Source organism: Antennarius striatus, chromosome 6 (genome assembly GCF_040054535.1).
Source record: "Antennarius striatus isolate MH-2024 chromosome 6, ASM4005453v1, whole genome shotgun sequence".
NCBI lineage: Eukaryota > Metazoa > Chordata > Actinopteri > Lophiiformes > Antennariidae > Antennarius > Antennarius striatus.
In genome coordinates, this window is record NC_090781.1 from 26,163,079 (window position 1) to 26,185,578 (window position 22,500).

Here is a 22,500-nt window from a genome sequence, read left to right on the forward strand (position 1 = left end):
GCTGAGAGAGGCTAATTACCCCACGAGCTGTTAGCGGCTAATCGACTGTGTGTGTGTGTGTGTGTGTGTGTGTGTGTGTGTGTGTGTATGTGTGTGTGTGTGTGACAACAATAAACAAATAGCCCCAGGAGACGATTAGCACTAGCAGCAGGACGTGACCGGTTGGCTGGAGGCGGTTCCCCCGACCGGTGTCTGGTACCGACCCCCTCCAGATAAACAATAAACAGTAAACAATCAACAGTAAACAATAAACAATAAACAACATGCAGACAACAACCGGTCATGTGTCTGTTGTGTCCCCGCTGACTCATTGCTAACGGCTGCTAAACACTAATGCCTGCAAGCTGCTAACTGGGGCTAGCTGCTAACTGTGGCTAGCTGCTAACTGTGGCTAGCTGCTAATTGGGGCTAGCTGCTAACTGGGGCTAGCTGCTAACTGTGGCTAGCTGCTAACTGTGGCTAGCTGCTAACTGTGGCTAGCTGCTAATCATTTTTCAAACGTCTGATTTAAATTGAACACAGAAGCTGTTTCCTGTTGTTGTTGTTGTTGTTACTGTTGTTACTGTTGTTGTTGGTTGTTATCGTGGTTGTTGTCGATGATGTTGTTGTTGATGTTGTTGTCGTTGGTGATGTTGCCGTTGGCGACAGGCTGCTGGTCTCGTCCGGCGCTGAACTGATCAAACCTCTAATCTGTAATCCAGGTCACAACAAACAAGATATAATCTGCAGCAAAGCCCGTCAATCCAGCGCTGGCTCCGCCCCCGACACGCCCATGTGTGTCTGACGGGAGGGGGGCTGACGCCAAACCCCCCCCATGAGAGGGGAAAACACCGGCCTCACCAGAGGGACCAGACCCAGAACCTCACACACACACACACACACACACACACACACACACACACACACACACACACACACACACACACACACACACACACACACACACACACACACACTCTGGTATTATCAGTTAAGTCTCTCTAATGCCTGGGGGGTCTGTGTTCTGGTTCTCATGTGGAGCTGCCTTATGGGGGGGGGTTCATCTTCGTCTCAGCTGACAGCAGACTGATGAAAACCAATCACTAATCAATAATCATCTACCTGCCTGGGGGAGGGGGGTGGAATGTCATCTGAACTTGCCGACCCCCCCACAGACCTGGAGTAAGGAGTAAAACCTGCAGAACCACGAGTAGCAGCCGCCGCTAACATCAATCAATCAGCTACACATTAGCTTAGCATCTTAGCTAACATTATCCAGTCCCAGCGGCCTCCACTGATGTTCTACTTAATCAAACTTAATAAATACATCCCATAATACTGACGTTCACGCGTATGTGTCCTGTGATTGGTTACTTAATCTGAGAAGGCGTCAGTAGCCAATCACAGCACACGTACACATCAGGTGAAGGTGAGGCCAGCTGGAAGGCCAACCCGTGATCTGATTGGCTGTCGCATCGGTCTGAATTCTGATTGGATCAAACCTCTCTAACTAGCTCCTCCCCCGCCTCCATCAGAACATCCAGACCTGGCGCAAGACGTGGGCGTGGTCCTGGGTGTGAACCCAGCGCATGGAGCTGTAGCCCCGCCTCCCCGGCAGCGGGTCACGGGTTCGATTCCCTCTGTGTGAGCCAATCAGCTGCTGCCGCCATCGATCACCGATCAATTTCAAATTAGTGATCCCAGCCGCCGGGAGCGCCGACGACCCCAGAGACCCAGGAGCCGCCGGGAATCCTGGGAAAACAACCAGATCTGAATGCCCCCCCATCCAGAGGGAGGGGCGTCTCCACGGCGACGCCCACATCTGAAGTCCTGTATGTTTCAGGACCCGATGGCGTGTTAGCTAAAGCTAGCTGAGCGTGCACTAGCATTCCTCAGCTACAATGAACCTCCGTTACCCCGGCAACAGCTGATCCAATGAGCTTACAGCTCGACAAATCACATCGGGCTCCGCCTCATCACATCGGTCTCCGCCCCATCACATCGGGCTCCGCCCCATCACATCGGCCCCGCCCCCAGCTGAAGTTCAAAGAAACGTTTGTAGCGCTCTTCATCCGACGGTTGGACGCCCGGGGCGTTCAGTCACCACCCCCCCGCGCCTCCAATCGATTAGATGCCATCGTCCCGGCAACCCCCCAGGCTGGTGGCGGGAGGTCCATAAAATCACACACAGAACAGCTCTGTACTGGGGGGGTTGTCATGACGACAGTTTAACTGATCAGTTTATGAACACAGAACCTCCTGTTGGTTCAACCAGGATGATGGACGATGGATGGATGATGATGGATGGATGTATGGATGGATGATAGATGGATGGATAATGGATGGATGGATGGATGGATGGACAGTGGATGGATGGATGATGGATGGATGATGGTAGATGGATGGATAATGGATGGATGATGGTAGATGGATGGATGATGGATGGATGGATGATGGTAGATGGATGATGGTAGATGGATGATGGTAGATGGATGATGGTAGATGGATGGATGATGGTAGATGGAAGGATGGATGGATGATGGTAGATGGATGGATGATGGTAGATGGATGGATGATGGTAGATGGACGGATGATGGAAGGATGATAGATGGATGGAAGGATGGATGATGGTAGATGGAGGGATGATGGTAGATGGAAGGATGGATGGATGATGGATGATGGATGGATGATAGATGGATGGAAGGATGGATGATGGATGGATGGATGATGGTAGATGGATGGATGATGGTAGATGGATGATGGTAGATGGATGGATGATGGTAGATGGAAGGATGGATGGATGATGGATGATGGATGGATGATAGATGGATGGAAGGATGGATGATGGTAGATGGATGGATGATGGATGGATGGATGATGGTAGATGGATGATGGTAGATGGATGGATGGATGGATGGATGGACAGTGGATGGATGGATGATGGAAGGATGATAGATGGATGGAAGGATGGATGATGGTAGATGGATGGATGATGGTAGATGGAAGGATGGATGGATGATGGATGATGGATGGATGATAGATGGATGGAAGGATGGATGATGGTAGATGGATGGATGATGGATGGATGGATGATGGTAGATGGATGATGGTAGATGGATGGATGGATGGATGGACAGTGGATGGATGGATGATGGATGGATGATAGATGGATGGAAGGATGGATGATGGTAGATGGATGGATGATGGATGGACCAGAACACCTGTTGAACCACCTGCTGGCTCCGCCCCTTTCTCTCATTTACATCCAACACAAAAGAAGGAGGAGCTAATCACCAATAAATCACCGATGAGATCCAGATTAAATCCTGGAGATCCTGGATTAAACAATGTAAACACACGTGATGTAATCATGATGTCATTATGATGTCATCGTGATTTCACACTAACTCTGGTTCTCGACGTGTTTTTTTCCGCGCCCAGACAGAATCAATCGCTTCCATCGTGTCGCATCTGAACCGGTTATTGATCGTCTTCTGATCAGCAGCTGATTGATGACGTATTGATGGAGTGAGTTACAGAACCAGAGCACGTGTCTATTGATCCAGAGCTGATCGATCAGCAAAAACTGATACCTCCGTGTGGTTTCTGTTCAAACTGAGGAACAACCTGAAGGTTTGGATCAATCCGATTATTGATCCTCATGTGAGACCCCAACAAACAAACAAACGACGTGAAATCAGCAGTTTTTCTGAAGAGCTGGAAGAAACCTCTGAAGTCTGTGGGGGGGTCAAACGGTGTGTGTATGTGTGTGTGGGGGGGTCAAACAGCAATGGGGGGGTTAAATGGTGGTGGGGGGTCGAATCCAGATTGGTCTGTTAGTCTGGATTAATTTAACCTGAACACGAGACGCCTTCAGGAACCGTGTTGTCGTTGTTTACGTGTTGTTTATTTGTTGTGTTGTTTGTTTACTTGTTATTTGTTGTGTTGTTTGTTGATTTGTTGTTTATTTGTTGTGTTGTTTGTTGATTTGTTGTTTGTTGTTGATTTGTTTGTTGTTTGTTTATTTGTTGTGTTGTTTGTTCTCCTACCGTCCAGCCACAGCAGCAGCGTCCAGGCGATCCAGAGGTCCGGCTTGTGGAACTGGATCATGGCTCCTGTGGGTCCTCCTGGATCTGGATGTCAGCTCCGGTCTCTTTTGGGGGGTGGGGGGCAGGGGAGCTAGGGCTGGGGCTGGGGGGGGGCACACATCAAGTTTCTTGACACAACCGACATTCACCCCCCAACAAAGACAACCGTCCGGACCGAGAACTCAGTCCCGCCTAACTGCCCCCCAAAAGCTCCGGAACCAGAAGAACCTGAAGAACCTGAGTCCTCCTCTTTATGTCCTCCTCTTGGGACAGTGTCCTCTTATTGTCCTCCTCCTCTTCTCCTCCTCCAGCTGCTCCTCCTCACCGGAGCTCCTCCGGTCCTCTCCGTGCGTCTCCCCGGCGCGTCTCGCTGCGCTCCATGGTGTCTCTGCTGCAGCTCCGAGCGGGGAGCGAGGTGCCGGCGTCTGCACACACACGGCTTCCGGCGGAGGTTTTCAAAATAAAACACCGCGCAGGAAACCGATTAGACAAGGTGGAGCCGAAATGTGGAATAATAATAATATTATTATTATTATTATTACGAACAACAATAATAATAAATAATAATAACAATAGTAATAATAGAGGTAGTTATAAAAATCCACAGCAACAATAATAATAGTTATAATAATAATAATAATAATATTGTTATATAATAAGTTATCAATATTATTGCCATTATGCTGATGGTTGTTGTTGTTGTTGTTGTTGTGAATCACACAGATTATATTTCAGACGGTACATTTAACCCGTAAACATCACGCTGGACCAGTCGGCGACAAACCGAGTCAAGTACGTGCTTTTATTTTGTAGACGCGACCCACCTGACTTCCTGCTGCGGTCTGCGTGTGCGCACGCGACTTGAGCTCGAGCCCGCTGTTGCTGGGTGACCGCTGACGCCGGTCGCGAGAGAGGAACGTCCCCGCCCCCCTGCGGTGAGACGGGAGAACGACAGACAGGAGGACACGATCGATCTGATCGATCAGAAGGGAACCGATCAGACCCCGATACAAAAATAGATCTGCAATTAATGAAGTGTTAGAATCATCGTCACAACAACAACAATAATAATAATAATAATAATAATAATATATTATTTATTATTATTAATAATAATTGCTTGAATCCATTGATTTACAATGGATTCCGGGTTCTGGACCAGGTCCAGGACCCGGACCCGTTGCGGTAAAGGAGGCGCTGCAGGCGTCAAACATTTCATGACTTTATTTCATTTGATTTCTTCACAAAGCGATTACAGACTTCTGGTTCTGGCTCTGGTTCTGGTGGACCTGAGACCCGTCGGTTCTGCCCTCAAACCCACGACCACCTGGAGCGCCTGGATCAGGGTCCTGGAAGCAGGTCCTGGATCTCATTTGTCCTGAAACAGAACAGCGGCGTCATTCCGGTGTCGCCGGGTCAACTCGTCACAGGCCACGCCCCTCAGAAGCCACGCCCTCCAGCTGCACGCCAAAGCCGCCTCCTCCTGTGGGCGTGGCTCCTCTGTGTGGAGTGTGAACCAAACAAGTGGTTCTGCAGGTTCACCTGGACCCCCCCCCAGGTGGGCGTGTCTCAGCGTGCCAGAACCGGCGCCGCTGGTTGGACCCGTCCACCTGCCCCCACCTGTTCACCTACTTCCTGCCAGGAAGCCACCAATCAGCTGCGGCTGGACTCACCTCGTCGCTGCTGGACGAAGACGAGGAGGAGGAGGAGGAGGAGCTGGACGAGTCCGACGCGTTCCCGTCGCCGCCGCCGTCCTCATCGCTCTTCTTCTTGTCGCTGTGGCCTTTCTCCGATTTGTCCACTTCCTTCTTCTCCTTGTCCTTCTGAAAACCAAAAAGCGACGGGTTAAAGTCCAGCTGGACCTCCAGAACCTCCAGAAGGTCCAGAACCTCCAGAACCTCCAGAACCTCCAGAACCTCCTGGACCTTCTGGACCTTCTGGACTCAGACGTTCTTACTTTGCCAAAGAAGCTCCACTCCGTGTCCTGACTCTTCTCCTTCTTCACCTCCTCCTCCTTCTTGTCAAGAGCTGCACAAACAGACACAGGTGTGACGGGCGTGGCCCTCAGGTGGGAGCCCCCCCCCCAGGTGGGATCCACCAGAACTCACCGTCCTCCAGACCGAAACCAGACATCCTGCCTCGTCCTCTTGCAAACAGCAAGTGATCCGAGTCGCTCTGACTGCACCCTGGTCATGTGACCTCCTCAGGCCACGCCCCTCCACAGTCAGCTGGGACGCTGCGTTCAGGTGTGTTCAGGTGCAACACGTCGTCCCCGGAGGGGGGTGGTGGTGAGGAGACGTGTTCAGATTTGAAGGAGTCAAAATCAAACCTGGAGTTCCTCAACGTGTTTCACCAGTTTGTCTCTATTCAAAAGTTTCTATTTATTCTAAAGTTTCTATTTATTCAAAAAGTTTATATTTATTCAAAAAGTTTCTATTTATTCAAAAAGTTTTTTTATCCAAAAAGTTTTAAAAAGTTTCTATTTATTCAAAAGTTTCTATTTATTCAAAAAGTTTGTATTTATTCAAAAAGTTTCTATTTATTCAAAAAGTTTTTTTATCCAAAAAGTTTTAAAAAGTTTCTATTAATTCAAGAGTTTCTATTTATTCAAAAGTTTCTATTTATTCAAAAAGTTTTTATTTATTCAAAAGTTTCTATTTATTCAAAGTTTTCTATTTATTCAAGTTTCTATTTATTCAAAAGTTCCTATTTACTCAAAAGTTTCTAGTTCTTCCAAAGTTTCTATTTATTCAAAAAGCTTTTTATTCAAAAAGTTTTTAAAAGTTTCTATTTATTCAACAGTTTCTATTTATAAAAAAGATTCTTTATAAAAACATTTCTTGTTTAAAGGTTTCTTTTTTTTTTTTAAAGTTTCTCTTTATTTAAACATTTTATTTTGTTAAAAAGTCTTTATTCAAAAAGTTCCCCTCTATTAAAAAGTTCCTCTTTGTTAAAATCTTCTTCTTTATGAAAAAAATTTTTCTTTGTGAAAAAAGTTTCTTTGTTTATCATTATTTCAAAAAGTTTCTATTAAAAATGCTTCTTATTTCCTGGTCCCAAGTTTTTTGTTCAGAAAGTTTTTGTTACTGATGTCATCAACACATTTATATAAAGCTTGTTTCTATAATTTATATAACATCAACACGTTTATATAATTTATATAAGATCAACACATTTATATAAAGCTTGTTTCTATAATTTATATAAGATCAACACGTTTATATAACTTATATAAAATCAGCACGTTTATATAATTTATACAACGTCAACACGTTTATATAACTTGTGTTTTAGCTGAGAGGCGCTGAACTGGAGACAGTTTGTTTCAGTTACTTCGTATTTGAGTTTCAAAATATTTTCTGTGTAAATTAGCCTTGACTGCTGGCACCACTAGCTAACTGAGCTGTGGCTAACGCTAAGCTAACATGGAAGCTAACATTGAAGTCTTCACTGTTTTCTTCTTCATTGGTTCCAGATGGAGCGGCGTGAACCACCGTGGTTCTGATTGAAGCCCCGCCCCTGACGACCCCTGTGGTTCTGATTGAAGCCCCGCCCATGACGACCCCTGTAGTTATGATTGAAGCCCCGCCCCTGGCACAGTAACAGGAAGCACAACCAGAAGAATCGTTTTTATTGACAAACAAGCGTTTAATTTCCTCACAATTTCCTGGACCGTTTCCTGATTGATTGGTTATTGGTTCCGCCCCCACCGGCCCCCAGCGGCCCCCCTGGCGCCTCAGGGCTTGTAGAACCTGCTGCCCTTCCGGAGGTCGCTGGAGGTCAGGCGGCCGGTGGGCGGGGCCGACCTCTGGCCGTACCTGCTGGAGCTCGCCATCAGCCTCTCCATGGGGCTGAGTGGTCTGCTGATGTCAGCTCCGCCCCCCACACCCAGGGAGGCCCCGCCCGCCACTGTCGGGTCGGGGGTGGCCTCGGGAGGATGGGGCGTCACCATTGGGTTGGGCGTGGCCTCGGGAGGATGGGGCACAGCCGTCGGGTCGGAGGGCAGTGGGGTAAGGGTGATGCTGGGGGCGGGGTCACGGATAGCCTCTGAGGAGGCCGTCTCCCCAGGAAGGTCCCGCCTCTTTTCCAGACTCTGACGAGCAAACAACCAATGAGGACGCTCGACACCACAGATGTGATTGGATTGGGGGCGTGTCTTACCTCGTCTTGGCCCGCCTCTTTGGTGTCTTTGCCGTTCTGCGAGCCGCCAGATGAGTCCTGGTCCAATACAACAGCACGCCATTAGACCACACCCCCAAACTCAGACCACACCCCCAACCAAACTCAGACCACACCCCCAACCAAACTCAGACCACACCCCCAACCAAACGCTGGCTCTTCATCATGTCCATTACCTTCTCTGTGCCCTCCTCCTCCTCCTCCTCCTCCTCGCTGCCGGATGAACCCTTGAAAGAGGAAACATCGTCGTGACGACGCGCCGACTCAGCAGACGCGTCATAGAAACCGACTTACCTTCTTCTTCTCCTCATCGTCACTGGAATAATCAGCAGAAGAAGAATCCTGGAGGAGGAAGAGGAAACGTTTGGACACAACGCTCTTCATCACCTGAAGACACCTGGAGAAACGCTCACCTCCTTCTCCTCCTCCTCCTCCTCCTCCTCCTTCTTCTTCTTCTTCTTCTTCTTCTTCTTCTTCTTCTTGTCATCTTCGCTGTCAGATGAGGAAGAGGAGGAGCTGGATGAGTCCTTCTTCTTCTTCTTCTTCTTCTTCTTCTTCTTCTCCTCCTCACTAGAACCATCACTACACTCCTCAGAAGAATCCTGGATCATAAAACAATAGACATTAAAGCTGAGTGGACCAAACATTTATAAAGATTACATCAAGATCAATTAAAAAAATTTACAAAATTTTGAAAAAGGCTGATTGAACCAAAACTTTTAACTTCTAGATTCTTCTTCTCCTTCTTCCTCAAAACTTGTGTTGGAGGACTGATGGTCTCAAATATCTCGGTGTTCTCCTGGGAAATGAGACAAGAACCGGGAAGAACTGGGGGGGCGTCATTGAAAGATAGAAGGGAAACTAAAGGAATGGAGACGGTTCTCCCCAGACTGTCCTACAGAGGTCGGGTGTTAGTGAGGAACAACCTGGTGGCCTCCAGGCTGTGGCACCGATGGGCCTGTATGGACCCCCCATCAGGGTTTCTAGCCCAGGTCCAGACCAAACGTCTTCTGGGATGGGCTGCATTGGGGGCCTCAAGGAGTCTTGTTCCTATCAATAGTGTCCCTCCTGTCCCCTCCAGGAGACAGTCTTTCATACTTTCAGTGGGTGGGGGAGACTTCAGTGCTCTTCACTCTTCTGACCAATGTTTTTAATCTGTTCAGTGAAAACTTTAGTATCAGGAAATCCATCTACGGTTCTGGGTACAATAGATGGAACCAGAGAAAGTGGCAGCTTTTACATTTCATCTCTGGGGAGGCAAAACTCACAATTTCTGTGACCAGGAAGAGGAGAACTGAAAACAAGACTGTTCCAGGAGCAGCTCCTGTTTTCTGCTGTAACATCAGATGTCGCTGAAAACTAGAATCTGGTTTCTATTTAATGACAAAAGACCTGAATAACTTCAGGAACACCTGGTGTCACAGAAACGTCCTGTGTACGTTAGCTGATGATTTAGCAAACTTCTGTTATAATGGACTAATTTTTAAATTGTATTTCCTTTTGTTTATTGGTGTTTAATGTTTTTGAAGTTTCATCTGATGAAAAATTGTAAAATGTTTGAATGTGATTAAACTGTTTTTGAAAAAATCAAAATCCTCTCCTTTAGGCGTTTCCCTTCAGGGTCTCCACAGCCAATCAGTGTCCTCCATCTAACCCTGTCTTCTCATCCTCTTCTCTCACACCAACTACCTTCATGTCCTCTTTCACTACATCCATAAACCTCCTCTTTGGTCTTCCTCTAGGCCTCCTGCCTGGAAGTTCTAGATTAGAGATAAATTTTTTTAAAACTTTTAAAAAAAATAGATGTTCTCACCTCCTTCTTCTTCTTCTTCTTCTTCTCCTTCTTTTTCTTTTTCTTCTTCTTCTCCTCCTCCTCCTCACTAGAACCATCACTACACTCCTCAGAAGAATCCTGGATCATAAAAACGTAGACATTAAAGCTGAGTGGACTAAAAAATTTTAAGTTCAGATTGAAAATAAATAAAATATTTTTGGCTAAAATTAAAAAAAACATGCATCACCTCCTCCTCCTTCTTCTTCTTCTTCTTCTTCTTCTTGTCATCTTCGCTGTCAGATGAGGAAGAGGAGGAGCTGGATGAGTCCTGTGGGTTCAAACACACAGAGACCTGAGGTCAGCAGAACCCATCAGAACCCTTCACCTGTCAGGAGCCCCGAGCACCTTCTGCTTCTGCTGCTGGAACATCAGATGGGGCTGAGAACTACAATCTGGTTTCTGTAACACGACAAAAGACCTGAATACCTGTAGAACACCTGGTGTCACAACAACGTCCTGCGTACGTTAGTGGATGATCGACGCACTTTTGTAAACGTCCTGTTATAATGAACTGATTTTAAGTTGTGTGTGTTTGTTTGGAAGTTTCATCTGATGAAGAATTGGAAAATGTTTGAATGTGATTAAATGTTTTTGCAAAAATCAAAATCTCCTCTGGGCGTTTCCCTTCAGGGTCTCCACAGCCAATCAGAGTCCTCCATCTAACCCTGTCTTCTCATCCTCTTCTCTCACACCAACTACCTTCATGTCCTCTTTCACTACATCCATAAACCTCCTCTTTGGTCTTCCTCTAGGCCTCCTGCCTGGAAGTTCTAGATTAGAGATAAAAAAAATTTTTTTAAATTGAAAAAAAATAGATGTTCTCACCTCCTTCTTCTTCTTCTTCTTCTTCTTCTTCTTCTCCTTCTTTTTCTTCTTCTTCTTCTCCTCCTCCTCCTCACTAGAACCATCACTACACTCCTCAGAAGAATCCTGGATCATAAAAACGTAGACATTAAAGCTGAGTGGACCAAAAAGTCCTCGTCCACCTGGCTAGCAGAACATCCACGTTCAGATCACAGTCCATCCAGCGGTTTCTGACCGGACCAGCAGATCTGAGGTGGAGAGAGGTGTCCAGCTGCATGTTCAGACCAGTGAGTAACGTGGACCTGGATGCTGCTCTGGTTTTAATGGACTCTAAGTCTCTACAGTTAAACGTTTGTCTCCGTTTGATCGTGGTGTCTTTAAGTCATGGGTCCTGTTTAGAAGCAGCCCAGGAAAAAGCTCTGACTGTTCTGGTTCCTGAAGGAACCACTAGTGCATGGGGCCAGGCTGGACGTCTGCAGTGGAGCCACACCTGGGCTGTCTGCAGCGCTGTGCAGAACCAGGACCAGGACCCTCCAGCAGCTGGTGGACAACGCCCCAGCGCTGGGGGACCCCCAGGCTGTGAGCTCCCTGCTGAACATCCAGTCCACCAGGGGGGCTCAGAGGGGGCTACAACTGTGGAGGCAAAGACTCTCCAGGAAGGAGAGGAGCCTCCTCCTGGACTATAGTACAGGGACTGTAGCGGACAGCAAAGACCCTTTACCTGAGGTCCACCCACTACCTGGACCAACAGGATGAGGGAAGTGGACCTGACCCACAGGGGAGCCTTCTGTACAAACCCCCCCTCAAGAAAAACCAGCCGACCTCCAGTGGAGGATTTTACATGGTGCATCGGTTCCAATGCTTTATGTCTGTTTTTAACCCTGCGGTGTCCAGCCAGTGTCCCTTCTGTCCCCTCCAGGAGACAGTCTGTCCTGCTTTCAGTGGGTGGGGGAGACTTCAGTGCTCTTCACTCTTCTGACCAATGTTTTTAATCTGTTCAGTGAAAACTTTAGTATCAGGAAATCCATCTACGGTTCTGGGTACAATAGATGGAACCAGAGAAAGTGGCAGCTTTTACATTTCATCTCTGGGGAGGCAAAACTCACAATTTCTGTGACCAGGAAGAGGAGAACTGAAAACAAGACTGTTCCAGGAGCAGCTCCTGTTTTCTGCTGTAACATCAGATGTCGCTGAAAACTAGAATCTGGTTTCTATTAAATGACAAAAGACCTGAATAACTTCAGGAACACCTGGTGTCACAGAAACGTCCTGTGTACGTTAGCTGATGATTTAGCAAACTTCCTGTTATAATGGACTAATTTTTAAATTGTATTTCCTTTTGTTTATTGGTGTTTAATGTTTTTGAAGTTTCATCTGATGAAAAATTGTAAAATGTTTGAATGTTTGAATGAACACTAACCTCGGGTGATTTTCACCCACACAACTCTTGTCATGTGATTTTCACTGTGTTGCCATCGTCTGAGTTCCATGGGTCCTTGGGTAGCTTCAAGCTGCTCACTGATGTTATTAATTGTATGTTTGTTTCCCTCCTCCCATCTATGGTTTTTTCAAGAGGCATGCGTTCGGATGATTTTCACCCGACTTTAGTGATAGAGGGTAACATATTTTACGGGTGGAATTTACCCAACGTGAAGTGTTTGTGTGTTTAAATCAGGCATTTTTAGCACTTTCCAATGGAAACAACCTTCAGGCCGGCCACATTCCCTGCCCCATTTCATCCACAGCTGTCATCCTGACACCAAAGACCTAACTTTGGTGTCCTTCCATGACACAGCATCAAGAAAGAAGCTTGTCCTACTCTTTGTCATCCATGCACACACAACCAAGTATTGGACCCACTCACAACCCTGACGTGATCAAATTTTACAACCAAACAAAGGGAGGTGTTGATACTTTCGACCAGACGTGTGCTCAATACAGCTGTGGAAGAAACACCAAGAGGTGGCCACTGTGTGTGCTACATGGCATGATGAACGCTGGTGTGATAAACTCATGGATCATTCACAAGGAGAATGCCATGAAGAGAGGTGACCCACAAATGAAGAGGAGGCAGTATATGCAGGCTTTGGCAATGGCACTCATCAAGACATGGGCACGCCACAGGTGTCATGTCTGCCATCGACCAGTGTGTCCTCGCCATTACTACCCTGCCTGTACCAACTGCATGTAAGGCATTAGGTAAGTTAAAAGTTGTCCCAGAATTTGCATGTAATCCTTAATTAGTATAATGTTTTTGAATAAACATCACTTAATGTTAATTTCCAAGGAAATTCATGTAGTCCAAAAAATTTGGTGATTTTTTCCCTCTCAAAAAAAGCCATTTTTTATCTCTCTCTCCCACAGTTGTCAATGATGCAAGGAGACTGTTCCTTCACCAGACAAGGCTCACAGGTCCTAGGAATGGGTGGACCAAAGAACAAGTTCCCAGCTCCATTTGTTTTCTTGTTCTGAAATTTATCGGTCAGGATGACCTGTTTTTTCAATAATTTTGCTGCCTTTTCAAAGGGTCCACCATGGTACCTTTTTTAAAATGTATGTGATATTGCATGTTTTGAAATTAAAGAAGAGTACTACAGTTTGTCATACAGTGTTGTACTTTTACATAAATTGATGAAAACTGTATTTTATCCAGGATATTGTATCGGGTAAAATATACCCAACGTTAGTGATGGTGTTACTTATTTTAGCGTTAGTGTTCTAGGGTTAAAGTGTTTTTGCAAAAATCAAAATCCTCTCCTCTGGGCGTTTCCCTTCAGGGTCTCCACAGCCAATCAGAGTCCTTCATCTAACCCTGTCTTCTCATCCTCTTCTCTCACACCAACTACCTTCATGTCCTCTTTCACTACATCCATAAACCTCCTCTTTGGTCTTCCTCTAGGCCTCCTGCCTGGAAGTTCTAGATTAGAGATAAAAATTTTTAAAACTTTTAAAAAAAATAGATGTTCTCACCTCCTCCTTCTTCTTCTTCTCCTTCTTTTTCTTCTTCTTCTTCTTCTCCTCCTCCTCCTCACTAGAACCATCACTACACTCCTCAGAAGAATCCTGGATCATAAAAACGTAGACATTAAAGCTGAGTGGACTAAAAAATTTTAAGTTCAGATTGAAAATAAATAAAATATTTTTGGCTAAAATTTAAAAAAAAAAGCATCACCTCCTTCTTCTTCTTCTTCTTCTTCTTCTTCTTCTTCTTCTTGTCATCTTCGCTGTCAGATGAGGAAGAGGAGGAGCTGGATGAGTCCTGTGGGTTCAAACACACAGAGACCTGAGGTCAGCAGAACCCATCAGAACCCTTCACCTGTCAGGAGCCCCGAGCACCTTCTGCTTCTGCTGCTGGAACATCAGATGGGGCTGAGAACTACAATCTGGTTTCTGTAACACGACAAAAGACCTGAATACCTGTAGAACACCTGGTGTCACAACAACGTCCTGCGTACGTTAGTGGATGATCGACGCACTTTTGTAAACGTCCTGTTATAATGAACTGATTTTAAGTTGTGTGTGTTTGTTTGGAAGTTTCATCTGATGAAGAATTGGAAAATGTTTGAATGTGATTAAATGTTTTTGCAAAAATCAAAATCTCCTCTGGGCGTTTCCCTTCAGGGTCTCCACAGCCAATCAGTGTCCTCCATCTAACCCTGTCTTCTCATCCTCTTCTCTCACACCAACTACCTTCATGTCCTCTTTCACTACATCCATAAACCTCCTCTTTGGTCTTCCTCTAGGCCTCCTGCCTGGCAGTTCTAGATTAGAGATAAAAAAAAATTTTTTTAATTAAAAAAAAATAGATGTTCTCACCTCCTTCTTCTTCTTCTTCTTCTCCTTCTTTTTCTTCTTCTTCTTCTTCTCCTCCTCCTCCTCACTAGAACCATCACTACACTCCTCAGAAGAATCCTGGATCATAAAAACGTAGACATTAAAGCTGAGTGGACCAAAAAGTCCTCGTCCACCTGGCTAGCAGAACATCCACGTTCAGATCACAGTCCATCCAGCGGTTTCTGACCGGACCAGCAGATCTGAGGTGGAGAGAGGTGTCCAGCTGCATGTTCAGACCAGTGAGTAACGTGGACCTGGATGCTGCTCTGGTTTTAATGGACTCTAAGTCTCTACAGTTAAACGTTTGTCTCCGTTTGATCGTGGTGTCTTTAAGTCATGGGTCCTGTTTAGAAGCAGCCCAGGAAAAAGCTCTGACTGTTCTGGTTCCTGAAGGAACCACTAGTGCATGGGGCCAGGCTGGACGTCTGCAGTGGAGCCACACCTGGGCTGTCTGCAGCGCTGTGCAGAACCAGGACCAGGACCCTCCAGCAGCTGGTGGACAACGCCCCAGCGCTGGGGGACCCCCAGGCTGTGAGCTCCCTGCTGAACATCCAGTCCACCAGGGGGGCTCAGAGGGGGCTACAACTGTGGAGGCAAAGACTCTCCAGGAAGGAGAGGAGCCTCCTCCTGGACTATAGTACAGGGACTGTAGCGGACAGCAAAGACCCTTTCCCTGAGGTCCACCCACTACCTGGACCAACAGGATGAGGGAAGTGGACTTGACCCACAGGGGAGACTTCTGTACAAACCCCCCCTCAAGAAAAACCAGCCGACCTCCAGTGGAGGATTTTACATGGTGCCGTCGGTTCCAATGCTTTATCTCTGTTTTTAACCCTGCGGTGTCCAGCCAGTGTCCCTCCTGTCCCCTCCAGGAGACAGTCTGTCCTGCTTTCAGTGGGTGGGGGAGACTTCAGTGCTCTTCACTCTTCTGACCAATGTTTTTAATCTGTTCAGTGAAAACTTTAGTATCAGGAAATCCATCTACGGTTCTGGGTCCAATAGATGGAACCAGAGAAAGTGGCAGCTTTTACATTTCATCTCTGGGGAGGCAAAACTCACAATTTCTGTGACCAGGAAGAGGAGAACTGAAAACAAGACTGTTCCAGGAGCAGCTCCTGTTTTCTGCTGTAACATCAGATGTCGCTGAAAACTAGAATCTGGTTTCTATTAAATGACAAAAGACCTGAATAACTTCAGGAACACCTGGTGTCACAGAAACGTCCTGCGTACGTTAGCTGATGATTTAGCAAACTTCTGTTATAATGGACTAATTTTTAAATTGTATTTCCTTTTGTTTATTGGTGTTTAATGTTTTTGAAGTTTCATCTGATGAAAAATTGTAAAATGTTTGAATGTTTGAATGAACACTAACCTCGGGTGATTTTCACCCACACAACTCTTGTCATGTGATTTTCACTGTGTTGCCATCGTCTGAGTTCCATGGGTCCTTGGGTAGCTTCAAGCTGCTCACTGATGTTATTAATTGTATGTTTGTTTCCCTCCTCCCATCTATGGTTTTTTCAAGAGGCATGTGTTCGGGTGATTTTCACCCTCCTTTAGTGATAGAGGGTAACATATTTTACGGGTGGATTTTACCCAACGTGAGTGTTTGTGTGTTTAAATCAGGCATTTTTAGCACTTTCCAATGGAAACAACCTTCAGGCCGGCCACATTCCCTGCCCCATTTCATCCACAGCTGTCATCCTGACACCAAAGACCTAACTTTGGTGTCCTTCCATGACACAGCATCAAAAAAGAAGCTTGTCCTACTCTTTGTCATCCATGCACACACAACCAAGTATTGGACCCACTCACAACCCTGACATGATCAAATTTTACAACCAAACAAAGGGAGGTGTTGATACTTTCGACCAGACGTGTGCTCAATACATCTGTGGAAGAAACACCAAGAGGTGGCCACTGTGTGTGCTACATGGCATGATGAACGCTGGTGTGATAAACTCATGGATCATTCACAAGGAGAATGCCATGAAGACAGGTGACCCACAAATGAAGAGGAGGCAGTATATGCAGGCTTTGGCAATGGCACTCATCAAGCCATGGGCACGCCACAGGTGTCATGTCTGCCATCGACCAGTGTGTCCTCGCCATTACTACCCTGCCTGTACCAACTGCATGTAAGGCATAAGGTAAGTTAAAAGTTGTCCCAGAATTTGCATGTAATCCTTAATTAGTATAATGTTTATGAATGAACATCACTTAATGTTAATTTCCAAGGAAATTCATGTAGTCCAAAAAATTTGGTGATTTTTTCCCTCTCAAAAAAAGCCATTTTTTATCTCTCTCTCCCACAGTTGTCAATGATGCAAGGAGACTGTTCCTTCACCAGACAAGGCTCACAGGTCCTAGGAATGGGTGGACCAAAGAACAAGTTCCCAGCTCCATTTGTTTTCTTGTTCTGAAATTTATCGGTCAGGATGACCTGTTTTTTCAATAATTTTGCTGCCTTTTCAAAGGGTCCACCATGGTACCTTTTTTTAAATGTATGTGATATTGCATGTTTTGAAATTAAAGAAGAGTACTACAGTTTGTCATACAGTGTTGTACTTTTACATAAATTGATGAAAACTGTATTTTATCCAGAATATTGTATCGGGTAAAATATACCCAACGTTAGTGATGGTGTTACTTATTTTAGCGTTAGGGTTCTAGGGTTAAAGTGTTTTTGCAAAAATCAAAATCCTCTCCTCTGGGCGTTTCCCTTCAGGGTCTCCACAGCCAATCAGTGTCCTCCATCTAACCCTGTCTTCTCATCCTCTTCTCTCACACCAACTACCTTCATGTCCTCTTTCACTACATCCATAAACCTCCTCTTTGGTCTTCCTCTAGGCCTCCTGCCTGGAAGTTCTAGATTAGAGATAAAAAATTTTTTTTAAAATTGAAAAAAAATAGATGTTCTCACCTCCTTCTTCTTCTTCTTCTTCTTCTTCTTCTTCTCCTTCTTTTTCTTCTTCTTCTTCTCCTCCTCCTCCTCACTAGAACCATCACTACACTCCTCAGAAGAATCCTGGATCATAAAAACGTAGACATTAAAGCTGAGTGGACCAAAAAGTCCTCGTCCACCTGGCTAGCAGAACATCCACGTTCAGATCACAGTCCATCCAGCGGTTTCTGACCGGACCAGCAGATCTGAGGTGGAGAGAGGTGTCCAGCTGCATGTTCAGACCAGTGAGTAACGTGGACCTGGATGCTGCTCTGGTTTTAATGGACTCTAAGTCTCTACAGTTAAACGTTTGTCTCCGTTTGATCGTGGTGTCTTTAAGTCATGGGTCCTGTTTAGAAGCAGCCCAGGAAAAAGCTCTGACTCTGTTCTGGTTCCTGAAGGAACCACTAGTGCATGGGGCCAGGCTGGACGTCTGCAGTGGAGCCACACCTGGGCTGTCTGCAGCGCTGTGCAGAACCAGGACCAGGACCCTCCAGCAGCTGGTGGACAACGCCCCAGCGCTGGGGGACCCCCAGGCTGTGAGCTCCCTGCTGAACATCCAGTCCACCAGGGGGGCTCAGAGGGGGCTACAACTGTGGAGGCAAAGACTCTCCAGGAAGGAGAGGAGCCTCCTCCTGGACTATAGTACAGGGACTGTAGCGGACAGCAAAGACCCTTTCCCTGAGGTCCACCCACTACCTGGACCAACAGGATGAGGGAAATGGACCTGACCCACAGGGGAGACTTCTGTACAAACCCCCCCCTCAAGAAAAACCAGCCGACCTCCAGTGGAGGATTTTACATGGTGCATCGGTTCCAATGCTTTATCTCTGTTTTTAACCCTGCGGTGTCCAGCCAGTGTCCCTCCTGTCCCCTCCAGGAGACAGTCTGTCCTGCTTTCAGTGGGTGGGGGAGACTTCAGTGCTCTTCACTCTTCTGACCAATGTTTTTAATCTGTTCAGTGAAAACTTTAGTATCAGGAAATCCATCTACGGTTCTGGGTACAATAGATGGAACCAGAGAAAGTGGCAGCTTTTACATTTTATCTCTGGGGAGGCAAAACTCACAATTTCTGTGACCAGGAAGAGGAGAACTGAAAACAAGACTGTTCCAGGAGCAGCTCCTGTTTTCTGCTGTAACATCAGATGTCGCTGAAAACTAGAATCTGGTTTCTATTTAATGACAAAAGACCTGAATAACTTCAGGAACACCTGGTGTCACAGAAACGTCCTGTGTACGTTAGCTGATGATTTAGCAAACTTCTGTTATAATGGACTAATTTTTAAATTGTATTTCCTTTTGTTTATTGGTGTTTAATGTTTTTGAAGTTTCATCTGATGAAAAATTGTAAAATGTTTGAATGTTTGAATGAACACTAACCTCGGGTGATTTTCACCCACACAACTCTTGTCATGTGATTTTCACTGTGTTGCCATCGTCTGAGTTCCATGGGTCCTTGGGTAGCTTCAAGCTGCTCACTGATGTTATTAATTGTATGTTTGTTTCCCTCCTCCCATCTATGGTTTTTTCAAGAGGCATGTGTTCGGGTGATTTTCACCCGACTTTAGTGATAGAGGGTAACATATTTTACGGGTGGATTTTACCCAACGTGAGTGTTTGTGTGTTTAAATCAGGCATTTTTAGCACTTTCCAATGGAAACAACCTTCAGGCCGGCCACATTCCCTGCCCCATTTCATCCACAGCTGTCATCCTGACACCAAAGACCTAACTTTGGTGTCCTTCCATGACACAGCATCAAGAAAGAAGCTTGTCCTACTCTTTGTCATCCTTGCACACACAACCAAGTATTGGACCCACTCACAACCCTGACATGATCAAATTTTACAACCAAACAAAGGGAGGTGTTGATACTTTCGACCAGACGTGTGCTCAATACATCTGTGGAAGAAACACCAAGAGGTGGCCACTGTGTGCTATATGGCATGATGAACGCTGGTGTGATAAACTCATGGATCATTCACAAGGAGAATGCCATGAAGACAGGTGACCCACAAATGAAGAGGAGGCAGTATATGCAGGCTTTGGCAATGGCACTCATCAAGACATGGGCACGCCACAGGTGTCATGTCTGCCATCGACCAGTGTGTCCTCGCCATTACTACCCTGCCTGTACCAACTGCATGTAAGGCATTAGGTAAGTTAAAAGTTGTCCCAGAATTTGCATGTAATCCTTAATTAGTATAATGTTTATGAATAAACATCACTTAATGTTAATTTCCAAGGAAATTCATGTAGTCCAAAAAATTTGGTGATTTTTTCCCTCTCAAAAAAAGCCATTTTTTATCTCTCTCTCCCACAGTTGTCAATGATGCAAGGAGACTGTTCCTTCACCAGACAAGGCTCACAGGTCCTAGGAATGGGTGGACCAAAGAACAAGTTCCCAGCTCCAGTTGTTTTCTTGTTCTGAAATTTATCGGTCAGGATGACCTGTTTTTTCAATAATTTTGCTGCCTTTTCAAAGGGTCCACCATGGTACCTTTTTTTAAATGTATGTGATATTGCATATTTTGAAATTAAAGAAGAGTACTACAGTTTGTCATACAGTGTTGTACTTTTACATAAATTGATGAAAACTGTATTTTATCCAGGATATTGTATCGGGTAAAATATACCCGACGTTAGTGATGGTGTTACTTATTTTAGCGTTAGGGTTCTAGGGTTAAAGTGTTTTTGCAAAAATCAAAATCCTCTCCTCTGGGCGTTTCCCTTCAGGGTCTCCACAGCCAATCAGAGTCCTCCATCTAACCCTGTCTTCTCATCCTCTTCTCTCACACCAACTACCTTCATGTCCTCTTTCACTACATCCATAAACCTCCTCTTTGGTCTTCCTCTAGGCCTCCTGCCTGGAAGTTCTAGATTAGAGATAAAAAATTTTAAAACTTTAAAAAAAAATAGATGTTCTCACCTCCTTCTTCTTCTTCTTCTCCTTCTTTTTCTTTTTCTTCTTCTCCTCCTCCTCCTCACTAGAACCATCACTACACTCCTCAGAAGAATCCTGGATCATAAAAACGTAGACATTAAAGCTGAGTGGACTAAAAAATTTTAAGTTCAGATTGAAAATAAATAAAATATTTTTGGCTAAAAATTTTTTTTAAAAAGCATCACCTCCTCCTCCTTCTTCTTCTTCTTCTTCTTCTTCTTGTCATCTTCGCTGTCAGATGAGGAAGAGGAGGAGCTGGATGAGTCCTGTGGGTTCAAACACACAGAGACCTGAGGTCAGCAGAACCCATCAGAACCCTTCACCTGTCAGGAGCCCCGAGCACCTTCTGCTTCTGCTGCTGGAACATCAGATGGGGCTGAGAACTACAATCTGGTTTCTGTAACATGACAAAAGACCTGAATACCTGTAGAACACCTGGTGTCACAACAACGTCCTGCGTACGTTAGTGGATGATCGACGCACTTTTGTAAACGTCCTGTTATAATGAACTGATTTTAAGTTGTGTGTGTTTGTTTGGAAGTTTCATCTGATGAAGAATTGGAAAATGTTTGAATGTGATTAAATGTTTTTGCAAAAATCAAAATCTCCTCTGGGCGTTTCCCTTCAGGGTCTCCACAGCCAATCAGAGTCCTCCATCTAACCCTGTCTTCTCATCCTCTTCTCTCACACCAACTACCTTCATGTCCTCTTTCACTACATCCATAAACCTCCTCTTTGGTCTTCCTCTAGGCCTCCTGCCTGGAAGTTCTAGATTAGAGATAAAAAAAAATTTTTTAAATTGAAAAAAAATAGATGTTCTCACCTCCTTCTTCTTCTTCTTCTTCTTCTTCTTCTTCTTCTTCTCCTTCTTTTTCTTCTTCTTCTTCTCCTCCTCCTCCTCACTAGAACCATCACTACACTCCTCAGAAGAATCCTGGATCATAAAAACGTAGACATTAAAGCTGAGTGGACCAAAAAGTCCTCGTCCACCTGGCTAGCAGAACATCCACGTTCAGATCACAGTCCATCCAGCGGTTTCTGACCGGACCAGCAGATCTGAGGTGGAGAGAGGTGTCCAGCTGCATGTTCAGACCAGTGAGTAACGTGGACCTGGATGCTGCTCTGGTTTTAATGGACTCTAAGTCTCTACAGTTAAACGTTTGTCTCCGTTTGATCGTGGTGTCTTTAAGTCATGGGTCCTGTTTAGAAGCAGCCCAGGAAAAAGCTCTGACTCTGTTCTGGTTCCTGAAGGAACCACTAGTGCATGGGGCCAGGCTGGACGTCTGCAGTGGAGCCACACCTGGGCTGTCTGCAGCGCTGTGCAGAACCAGGACCAGGACCCTCCAGCAGCTGGTGGACAACGCCCCAGCGCTGGGGGACCCCCAGGCTGTGAGCTCCCTGCTGAACATCCAGTCCACCAGGGGGGCTCAGAGGGGGCTACAACTGTGGAGGCAAAGACTCTCCAGGAAGGAGAGGAGCCTCCTCCTGGACTATAGTACAGGGACTGTAGCGGACAGCAAAGACCCTTTCCCTGAGGTCCACCCACTACCTGGACCAACAGGATGAGGGAAGTGGACCTGACCCACAGGGGAGACTTCTGTACAAACCCCCCCCTCAAGAAAAACCAGCCGACCTCCAGTGGAGGATTTTACATGGTGCATCGGTTCCAATGCTTTATCTCTGTTTTTAACCCTGCGGTGTCCAGCCAGTGTCCCTCCTGTCCCCTCCAGGAGACAGTCTGTCCTGCTTTCAGTGGGTGGGGGAGACTTCAGTGCTCTTCACTCTTCTGACCAATGTTTTTAATCTGTTCAGTGAAAACTTTAGTATCAGGAAATCCATCTACGGTTCTGGGTACAATAGATGGAACCAGAGAAAGTGGCAGCTTTTACATTTCAT

The 22,500-nt window shown here is 45.8% G+C and overlaps 3 protein-coding genes across 33 annotated transcripts in view; all 3 read right to left on the reverse strand.

The window, feature by feature from the left end:
* The window catches only part of igsf11 (immunoglobulin superfamily member 11), a 34,119-nt gene extending 29,667 nt beyond the window's left edge, over nt 1-4,452 (reverse strand). For 4 of the 5 annotated variants that reach the window (XM_068317511.1, XM_068317513.1, XM_068317512.1 and 1 more), the window contains exon 1: nt 4,029-4,452. In XM_068317511.1, the coding sequence (XP_068173612.1) occupies nt 4,029-4,089 (61 nt within the window). In that variant the 5' untranslated portion in view covers nt 4,090-4,452. The remainder of the gene's footprint in view (nt 1-4,028) is intronic. The other variant, XM_068317510.1, reaches the window with a different exon arrangement.
* An 824-nt stretch (nt 4,453-5,276) lies between these two features.
* LOC137597186 (protein FAM133-like) lies at nt 5,277-6,261 on the reverse strand. The gene is made up of 4 exons (XM_068318167.1): nt 6,176-6,261; nt 6,025-6,095; nt 5,741-5,890; nt 5,277-5,445 (listed from the first exon to the last, which is right to left on the reverse strand). Exons 1-4 carry the CDS (start codon nt 6,198-6,200, stop codon nt 5,437-5,439), a joined length of 255 nt encoding a protein of 84 aa, XP_068174268.1. The 5' UTR covers nt 6,201-6,261; the 3' UTR covers nt 5,277-5,436.
* Nucleotides 6,262-7,683: 1,422 nt separating this feature from the next.
* The window catches only part of LOC137597029 (glutamic acid-rich protein-like), a 21,088-nt gene continuing 6,271 nt past the window's right edge, over nt 7,684-22,500 (reverse strand). For 8 of the 27 annotated variants that reach the window (XM_068317915.1, XM_068317929.1, XM_068317912.1 and 5 more), the window contains 15 exons: nt 21,428-21,538; nt 20,790-20,870; nt 20,590-20,679; nt 17,642-17,746; nt 14,701-14,796; nt 14,057-14,143; nt 13,855-13,947; nt 10,906-11,010; nt 10,268-10,348; nt 10,060-10,158; nt 8,660-8,848; nt 8,541-8,588; nt 8,423-8,473; nt 8,229-8,285; nt 7,684-8,160 (listed from right to left, as the gene is read on the reverse strand). In XM_068317915.1, coding sequence (XP_068174016.1) covers nt 7,804-8,160; nt 8,229-8,285; nt 8,423-8,473; nt 8,541-8,588; nt 8,660-8,848; nt 10,060-10,158; nt 10,268-10,348; nt 10,906-11,010; nt 13,855-13,947; nt 14,057-14,143; nt 14,701-14,796; nt 17,642-17,746; nt 20,590-20,679; nt 20,790-20,870; nt 21,428-21,538 — 1,650 coding nt within the window. In that variant the 3' untranslated portion in view covers nt 7,684-7,803. The remainder of the gene's footprint in view (nt 8,161-8,228; nt 8,286-8,422; nt 8,474-8,540; nt 8,589-8,659; nt 8,849-10,059; nt 10,159-10,267; nt 10,349-10,905; nt 11,011-13,854; nt 13,948-14,056; nt 14,144-14,700; nt 14,797-17,641; nt 17,747-20,589; nt 20,680-20,789; nt 20,871-21,427; nt 21,539-22,500) is intronic. The other 19 variants (XM_068317922.1, XM_068317916.1, XM_068317920.1 and 16 more) reach the window with 19 other exon arrangements.